Below are 9788 nucleotides of genomic sequence, written 5' to 3' on the forward strand. Positions count from 1 at the left end.
ACAGTTAGGAGTTTCCTACTATTTGAACCATATAAAATAATCAGTAGGGTGCTCTCTGTTGGAGAACAGATCATGAGTAACAAGATAGAGAGACATTGTGTGAACCAACAAAATAAGTCGTGTGCCACATTTACAGCCTAATTTTAACACTACTTTGGTAGCCTACATTAATGAATATGCAGCAGAATAGATTACTGTAAATGATGGTGATTTGTGGTAAAATGTGGGCTGAGAACTGTGGGATAATTGCTGTATTTCCCACCAAATACTCCCATGTAAAACTCCCATTTCACCCCTTATACTCTGTGTCTAATGTAAACACAACAATTTAGATGATTAATATTCCAAAGTCAGAAAACATAGGCATGCCACCAATGTTCTGAAATGTCTTGGTTAGAAAGGTTTCAGTTTGCATGCCAACTCAAACTGCTAGTTTTTGTCCAGAGTAGGGTTGGCCAGGCGAGGGTTAAGATATAGCAGGTCAATTTTCCTAATTTGCAGTTACACAGCAGATTTTTTCCCATGCTTAGTCAGCCAGCACTTCCAGGGGGACCAGAGGCTATATTTTTTCCTGTTAATTGTAAGGAAAATGACATTCTGTAGAACTCCAGAAATTGCTTTTAGCTTAACACCCTTTGGACACAATCATTCCCTCGTTGCTACGTATGCCATTAATCATGGAAAGGTTCCCTCCTCCAAAAAAGTCGCGACAAGGAATCAAGCGCGAGGCAAAACGCACAGTAGAGCAGCAGCGCGCTTACATAGACTACTGTAGCAGCAGGTGATGCGTGTGTGGTGAGGACATCATATGCTTCGACGCTCCAGTAGCCTTCGTATGACGGCTCGTATTACAGTTTTACAGTCTAGGCTACGCTTTGGTAACTGGCCAATTGCACGGTGTCCCTCGACGGTCGTGTGCGCAATACTTCCAACAACTAGTTGCTTTGCGTGTGGAGAGCGGCGACCAGGGGCGACGACCACCGAAATTGAATGGTAGGCGAGCTCCGGTCTCTGGGGCTGTGACGCGTATTTCTGGGTGCGCTGCGCGAGGTAGCCAGCTGCCACACGGATGTTGTTCTGTGAAGCATGCTGTACTGTTCTCTCCCCGACAACATCTGAAGTGGTAAGACCGTTACTATGCATGCCAGCTATATGTTTACAACCGACTATAAAACGGAAAGAGGTTTTCTCTAGAAGGCAAAGTTTAATTGGAGGAGTAACATGACGTGCATTTATAAATATTGAATCCTAAATTATAAGGGACTGGGACTTTTTCATTTTTGTCCAGATTGTAAATGTGGCTTACAAAACGACCCTGACAGATGTTTATCTATAGCCTAATGTCGAGTGTCCTTAAAATATCCCAATGCAGGACAGTTGATCACTAGCCTACTATGCTAACTGTGTATGTTCTGGCCGTCTGCTTTGTTGATATATGTCACTTTGCTGGATGCATCACTTCAGTCTAAGTGTGAATGCTGTGCAGTTAAAGATAACTCAGATATCAATCAATTGTACTTTCAAACAAGGGCGTAGGAGTGTTTTGTTTATTAATATTTGCCTGATCAATACTTGATTTATTGAAAGGGTAGTTAGTAACAAGGAGGCACTTTATAAGAACTTCCAACTTGAGGATTCTATTTGTATGGATACGTTTCCAGTGTCTAGAAAATTAAAGGTTAGGTTTGTGAGGCAATGTTAACTAGTCCTAGTGCAATAACTGAAAGTCAGAGTTCTTCCCAAGGACTTTCAGACATTGTGCTAATGCTAGTTAGCAAATATGCATATAATTAGTTCAAACAACATGCAGAAACATTGTATCCACAAATTCATTTTGACTGTAAGGATACATACAGTAAAGGGCCTTATTGCCCAAATTACAAACTATCCCTTCAAGCTCCCATAGATTGACTGTTAGTTAATTTTTTATTACCAACTGTGTCTGCTTAGGCTTTTGTGTTATGTCCTACAATCCTGCTGAAAGGAATTATAAATCAGACAGTTTTTAGAGAAAGCAACTTATACGCTTTTGGGTCCCATAATTGCATAAAACCCAAGAAAATATTTTTTTCAGTCCCTGTGCTTCCCCCCCAGAATCCCTACAATATTAATTCTAGGTCTTGTCCGTGTGGAAAATGAGTTTTCTGTCTATATGAGCGCCTTCCTCGCAGCGGCGAGCCATATGAGGGCAGGTTTCTTCTATGGCATGAAAGCTCTGCTGCACAAAGGTTAACTGTGTGAATGTCAAAGCAATGACTAGAGAATATCCATCACTGCGCCGGGGAGGAGGGAGGAATCAATGGAAGATCACCACGAGGACCCCCGCCATCGGCTCGATAATTAGAGGTTCTCCTGTATCATTTGCTGGAAGGATACATTCCAACTCAAATATTGTTCTTGAAGCCAGACGGTGAAGCACACACTGTGTACCACTGCCAAAGGATGGGTTTGCTTTTGTGCTTTTACAATTTATACAAAGGCATGTCAGTGCCTTATTGCTGGACTCATAACTGAGGTAGAAAGTTGGGCAACCAGCACATTGACTTGCTTTGGTGGCATGGCAGAGCTTCAATACTGCTATTGAATCCTGCTGGCCTACATCAAGTCGTGAGGAAAATACTGATGTAACAGAATAAAGAATGAGAGACACACAGTAGTGGGAGACACTTCAGCGAGGCTTCCCAACCTACAGACCCTCCTGGATTCTTTCAGAAACAAAATCAAGATGCAGCTAATGCCCACGGGAATATCTGGGGTTCGTCTCTATGAGTTTCAGAAGCTGAGCTGCGCCCTTCGAAACCAGATGAGTAAAAAGAAAGAAGTTTTGACATTTCTGCACACCTTTATACACAGTGTGTGACTGTCACATTCAGTGGATCTAATCACTTCCTTTAAAGGAATATGTATAAAAAAGGTTTCAAAAACCTGTTTGGTTGCAGAATAAAATTAGACAAAATCAGATCTATTTTTATCATGTAGCCTACTAAAAGTCTTGTCCACTTTTTTTTTTAGATTCTCAAAGCAGCAGACACGTTTAAGTAACACGATACCCTGACCATCCCCACAACGATTCACAAGCTGATAACAGCATAGGAAATCCGGAGGAAGAGTCGCTTTCCATGGCTAGAAGAACTAGCTACATTTTAGGGTCCACCGTATGTTCTCTCCACCATATGTAGCCCTAAACCCTCTTTGTCCCTAAACCCTGTGTCCCCAGGGCCCTGTGCTCCCTCCCCCATGTTCCCATGGGGCCCAGGGAGCATGAACATGGCGCAGAAGAAAGCACGGCAGCTAGTTGGTAACAAGATCTACAATTTCACAGTAGCCCGGAGACAGTCGTTTGACTTACCGTGTAAACAAAGTACCGTTTGGGTGGATTGTAATTAGGCTTAAGTGTTGTTTGGTTAATTGTTTGAACAGCTTCTTTCCATTTGTTGTGAAAAATAAGAATAGCCTTCTGACATTAAGCTACATTTTTATACTTCCCACATTTTAAATAATCTGATTTTGTGTGACAAATATTCCCTGGCACATGTTATTGTACTTGCATGTGTGACCTACAACATTACACCAGTTTGATATGCCGCTCAAATGCATTCAATCCCAATAACATTTATTTTCATCAAGGACTAAAAATCTGGTTCTGACATTTTGTAATCACACATAGTTACTTGTCAAGATTGATTGTAATAAAGCCACTATGTGGTTTTGGTTTATTTATTTTGTTGAACACGCTATCATATTATATTGGGCTATTAATGCAACAATAGGCTCTTCCATGTTTAAATGTTCCAGCGCATACTCCATCGTGCGTGGGAGATTGACATAAGTTAGGGAGCCCCTGCCCTAAAGTAGATACTACAGTGGATCCTGACACTCCATGAAATTAATCATCATTTTAGAATTGTCAGGTTAATGATGCTACAGTACATTTTGGCCCCTGGTCGTGTTCTGTATTAGATTGTACCCTGCTTTGCTCTTTACGCCTTCATCCTATTCCCCGGTAAACCAGACATCTTCCGATCTACTTGGACAGGCACACATACTGTGTCATGGTGACAGGGACCACTAATGCCGTTGTTATATGGTCCGGTAAGGCCTGCGAGACACTTAGCCATCCCTCAGCCCGGCTCTGTCGAGACTGTGTGCGAGACGCAATCCTTCTTATTGACCCAAGCTGCCTGCGTAATGTGACTCTTAAGAACCACTGTGAGATCATGCAATTTGTAAGTCCGCCTAAGTGGAGTCTGGGTGCTCAGATACGGCTCGTTCCCAGAATCAGACCAGACAGCCGGAGTACGGTCCCAATGCATTTAGTTTTTATTCAACAGGAAGATCTGATGGGATGGGAGCCATGCTGGATATAAAGATGCCAGTTACTGATATATTTCATATCAGTTATGATTTCTTTGACTCAGATAAGTGAACGTTTATTTTAAAAGGGAAGTTCACGTTATAGGTAATAGCTCTTTTTTATATATACATATGCAATGCCTTCGGAGCGTATTCAGAACTGTTCCACACATTTTGTTGTGTTATGGACTTCATTCATAATCCGTTAAATATAGGTTTTGCAATCACTGTACATACAGTACCCCACAGTGAAATAACAAAAACACATTTGGGAAAGAAAGTGACAGTAAGTGAGAGACTTTCAGCAGGATATACAGGAGGTGGACAAAATAAAGGAAACACGTAACAATATACTATTTTCAAGGATCAAATAAGAAGGGCCACCTTTTGTCTTCAGAACAGTTCTAGTCTGTCTTGGAATGCTGCCATAACATGTCCTGAACTGTATGTAGTAGGATAATGCCTCATTCTTCAGGAGGAATTTGAACATCAGGGAACACTGTTTGCTGTAAAATGGCCTCAAATTCCTTCGCTGTTATACGATCACTCAAAGCAATCATCAGACCCAATGACTCCCACTAGATGGCAGCCCATACCTTTACGGATCCCCCACCAGGTTTAACAGTTGTCAGCCGAGATTGTGAGCTGATGGCATCCTTTGTTAAGACTGGTTCAAGACTGGGTTGAGGCTGTGCTTTTGGGGCATCGAGCAAGTAAACTGTTAAGTGTTCTTCTATCCACATCTACAGTTGGGAGAACAAGTATTTGATACACTGAACAAGTATTTGATACAACAAGTATTTTGATTCTGCAGGTTTTCCTACTTACAAGGCATGTAGAGGTCTGTAATTTTTATCATAGGTACTCTTCAACTGTGAGAGACGGAATCTAAAAAATCCAGAAAATCACATTGTAACTTAAAACTGAATAATTTGTGTTTTTTGTCACAGATGCACCTGCAATTAGTGCATTGACAATTTGGCCTATTTGGATCTCCATCAGTTGCTTCATGTTGCTTTAAAAACTGAAATATCAAAGTGTTAATTCTCAGACCTCTTTTACAGCTGACCCATATATACTGCTAATTGGCCATCAACAGAATGTGAGCTCTGCAGCTGTTTGTCATTCAGCTACTTAAAAGTAACACTCCATTTACATGTGGTTTCCGTTTTTCCACCCGGGTGCATAGTGCAAATAACAAGACAAAAGGGTGGTGGAAGTCAATCTGCCAGTCGGGCAAAAGGAAGAGAGGCAGCTAATATGGCCTCCCTTTTATAGTCGCAGTCCAAGCCTTCCCCAGTGAACCACGGCAGCTGACAACCCTCCCAGCTCTGCCCACCAGCCTCCTGCAACAGGCATACAATCAATCAGGAAAGCCCAGCAGACAGTGTGGGAGGGACTTCAACGTACATATAATGTATATGTTTATATAATGTCTATGGATGTGTGCGTTTATGGACGTGTGTGTCTATGGAATGGCACACAAGTGCGAAGACAGTTTTGGGGGATTTATCTTGCTTCTGAGAAACTTCCCCTACCAGCAGTATACGGTGCAGTATATTAGCATGTGAACAGCAACCCAGTGACACTGTTGTTTTGGCTCGGTACATCCAGGACAATGGACTATAAATAAAACAAAGATGAAGAGGTTAGTGCAGACTGTCAGCTTTATTTTGAGAGTATTTGCATCCATTCATCATGAGCTGCATGAATTACAGCCCTTTTTATGAATTGAACCCCTTTCCCCCCATTTTAGGGGACCAATAGTAATTTGATAAATTAACATAATGGATCCCCCAACAAATGAGAACCACTTTTCAATTCCTGTGTTTTTGCATGTACATTGACTGCTTGACAGGATGGTTGAGTGAGGCTAAAATGGTCAAATTTCAAATCTGTTAGTGTTTGGACTTCTTGCACCCATTGTGAACGCTGAAGCGTGAATTTTTGAAACAACTATTGTTGAAGTTATATTGAAGTTATTTGACCTTTACGCCACAGTTGTGTCGTGTTGAAACAGTGAGCCATCCAGCCCAATCCCACCAAACACTTTCTCTGAGGTTTGTTGTCGGCGGTGGAGTAGATTCCAAGTGGCCTTTAGAAAGGATTAGTAAGGGGATAGTGGACTGTAAGGTTTATTGAGGCTCAGCCAGTCTCAGACAGTGACTCTGTAACCTGAGTCAGGTCAGAGTGAACAGTGGCAACTCTGTAATGACAGGCTTAGAAACAGTACATTGACTGACCTGAAATTTACTTACACTAAACGCTTCACAGATTACCTGCCACTGCACCTCAAATTGAAGAACTGTCACAACCTATATAGCCTACATTACAATGGGCGTACCCTTCAATCTATATTCAAACAGAAACATTCTACATAAAAAAAGACATAGCCTTTGATCTACACCCAAACACACATATCCTACATCCAAACAGAAATCACTCACACATCCTACATCCAAATATATATGATCTACATACACTACATCACAATAGAAACAAGTTACAAATCCTACATCCAAATAGACATTTATATATCACACTTCCAAAAACATGTTTTGTTGCCTACTGTACATCCTGCATCCAAACAGACCTGGCTTACAAACAGACACACATCCTACATCCAGACAGAAATATTTATCTGTGGATAATATTAAACATAATTCATTTTAAGCACCTTTCTCATACCCAGGGTTTCTGAAATATTGTCTGTCTTCATGAAAGCAAAACTGAGGGTTTTTTCCCCATCTGTAAAACCTGCTTCCGAAATTACACTGAGCATCAATCTCCCCAGTAGCACTTAATCAGAGCAGGATTATGGTAATGCCAAGTAACTCCCAGGCAACTGATGTGGGACATGCCAATCAACAGGATTTACAAGACATCCACCCTCCATCACAGCACAGGAAGGAAAAACCTCATCTGTAATCTGTATGCATGGATGACCACTTACCACTTAGCTGATCTTCATCTCGTTCCCCTGCACCGCAGCTGCGTTTGGTCATCATCTGTTCGTAAAGACACAAATGCCAGTTCAATACAATTAGCCCAGCGGTATAAATATAACCATGGACACTTGTAATGCTATTAGGGTTGCTCAACAACAGATCGCTTTTGCCCCACTGATATTAGCATGTCATTTGTAATTGCTTGTTGTCTGCGTTGCCTTTTGTCTTGTATTTTCACTCTGACGCCACCCCCCCGCCCCCTTGTCTCCCAGGGCGACTGGCCGGTGAAGCTGTGACCTATGCAGGGTTGTCTTGGCTGATGGTCCAAGGGCCGGGTTCCTCCAGGAGGGTATGCCTGTACCCCACCATGCCCTTGCCGGCAGAATGGCCGATGGGCCGCTTCGCAGTGGCATGCCTGCTGCTGCATAGTCTGACGCTGACCTCCACTGCTACGGGCCTCCGCCGGGAGACCGCTGGATGCTCTGAGAGCTGCTACTGCTCCGAGGCGGCCGACGGCGGGCGGACGGTGCGCTGCAGCAACATGCACCTGGCGGAGGTCCCGCGCGACCTGCCCAACGACACCCGTCGACTTTACCTGGACGGCAACCTCCTAGTCACCATCCCCAGTGACGCTTTCGCTGGGCTTGGTTTGCTCAGCGAGCTGGACCTCTCGCACAACGAACTGACTCACATGGAGCCCGGTGCCTTCCGGGGTCTGGCGCGCTCTCTGAGGAGCCTGGACCTGTCCTCCAACAGGCTGACCACACTAGAGCCGGAGGTCCTGGGCGGTCTGAGGGCCCAGGCCAACCTCACCCACAACCCCTGGCACTGCGACTGCCGCTTGCAGGTGTCGATGCCCCGGCTGGACCTTGACCCGGCCTCGCTAGCCGGCGTGGTGTGCCACACCTCGGAGCCCAAGGATGCCGGCATAGACATGGGAGTGCCCTTCGTCATGGTGGCGGCTGACCTGGACCTGTGCGGCGGGGTCAAGAGGACCACGGACGTGGCAATGCTGGTGACCATGTTTGGCTGGTTCGCCATGGTCATCTCCTACCTTGTATACTATGTCCGGCACAACCAGGAGGACACTCGGAGACACTTGGAGTACCTCAAGTCCCTGCCCAGCAAACAGGGCGGGCCAGTAGAGACATCAATACTCAGCACTGTGGTGTGATGTCGGGGAGCGCCAGGCATGGGCTCAAATGCATTCTGTCAGGTGCGTTCATGTGCTGGAGGCATGTTGGATTTAACTTGATTTTAGTACTTGGAGAATTTGTTCGTTGGGCACTTTTCAGTTGTGGTAGGGAGGGCTAGTAGGAATGCAGCTGTAGCGCTTGAAAGTACTTTCACGTGCGTTTCCCCAGGTCAGGTAGAGATGAAGGAAGTAGGACCCAAATGCCTCAGAAGGATAAAAAAAGGAAGCCCAAAATTGGAAATCGACCGGAATACTACTGTACATAATTTCAATATCTCCATTGCCAGTCATATCACACTAATAATTCTTCCTATTAATGTAGGTAATCATTGCAAGAAAGAAATATGTTTAACTTAATATTTTAATTGCATTGGTGAAATCAGTCCCTTCATAAGACATTCTGTAGTTCTATCAAAACTTTGTTGAAACATTATCAAATGCATAACTATTCCACATTTGACTGCCTCCCAGGGCACTGTTTTATTACATATTCAGGAATGCAGGTTGTCATGAGAAATGCCCAAATTAGTGACAATGCTGTACTTTTGCTGTCATTATAACCAACTATGTTCCTCCAGCTACAGCCATTGAATGTTGGATCTTTATTTTCTGGATGAGAACCTATGTAACCCTCAATTGTTTTACCTGAAATAATAAAAAGTGAGTTATTAACTTCTTTTTTTATTTTGGCTGTTTTGTACTGAACAGTAAAGTAAAAGTCATGCAAGCCTGTTTGAATATATCACCTTTTTATTTTACATTGTAAATAAGAAATATAAATAGCATTAATATCACAAGGTCTAACAACTTGTGATATATAGTACTTTTGGATGTATTTTTTTTTTTATTTCTTTCAAACCTCAAATTCCATTAAACTGAATTCCTTTGAACTCTGCCGGGTATGTCTTTTAGAATCACACATTTGCTCTAGGGACTGACTGCACTAAATCCTGACACACACATATCTTGGTTTTACTTTCTGGAGACAGACATATGCCATACTGTGCAAACGTTTTAAGCACCTGAAAGTCAAACTTTACTTTTCATAAATCAATATTTGGTGGAATAACCCTGTTTTTTTTATCACAGCTTTCATGTGTCTTGGCATGCTCTCCACCAGTCTGTCACATTACTGTTGGGTGATTTTATGCCACTCCTGGCACAAAACATTCAAGTAGTTGGCTTTGTTTGATGGCTTGTGACCATCCATCTTCCTCTTGATCAAATTCCAGAGGTTTTCAATGGGGTTATGGTCTGGAGATTGGGCTGGCCATGACAGGGTCTTGATCTGG

The 9788-nt window shown here is 43.1% G+C and overlaps 1 protein-coding gene across 3 annotated transcripts; it reads left to right on the forward strand.

The window, feature by feature from the left end:
* Positions 1-626: 626 nt before the first annotated feature.
* LOC105007809 (leucine-rich repeat-containing protein 3B) lies at positions 627-9365 on the forward strand. 3 transcript variants are annotated; one of them, XM_010866867.3, is made up of 2 exons: positions 627-1123; positions 7574-9365. In XM_010866867.3, exon 2 carries the CDS (start codon positions 7621-7623, stop codon positions 8473-8475), a length of 855 nt encoding a protein of 284 aa, XP_010865169.2. In that variant the 5' UTR covers positions 627-1123; positions 7574-7620; the 3' UTR covers positions 8476-9365. The 3 variants fall into 3 exon arrangements, with proteins under 3 accessions (XP_010865169.2, XP_019906474.2, XP_019906475.2); XM_020050915.2 differs by having other exon boundaries at positions 627-993; XM_020050916.2 differs by lacking the exon at positions 627-1123 and adding an exon at positions 5280-6001.
* The last annotated feature ends 423 nt before the right edge of the window (positions 9366-9788 follow it).

Source organism: Esox lucius, chromosome 11 (assembly GCF_011004845.1).
Source record: "Esox lucius isolate fEsoLuc1 chromosome 11, fEsoLuc1.pri, whole genome shotgun sequence".
Taxonomy (NCBI): domain Eukaryota; kingdom Metazoa; phylum Chordata; class Actinopteri; order Esociformes; family Esocidae; genus Esox; species Esox lucius.

Bases quoted from the DNA above. Each gene is read 5' to 3' on its own strand.
- LOC105007809 (XM_010866867.3), top strand. From the start codon at position 7,621: ATGGTCCAAGGGCCGGGTTCCTCCAGGAGGGTATGCCTGTACCCCACC.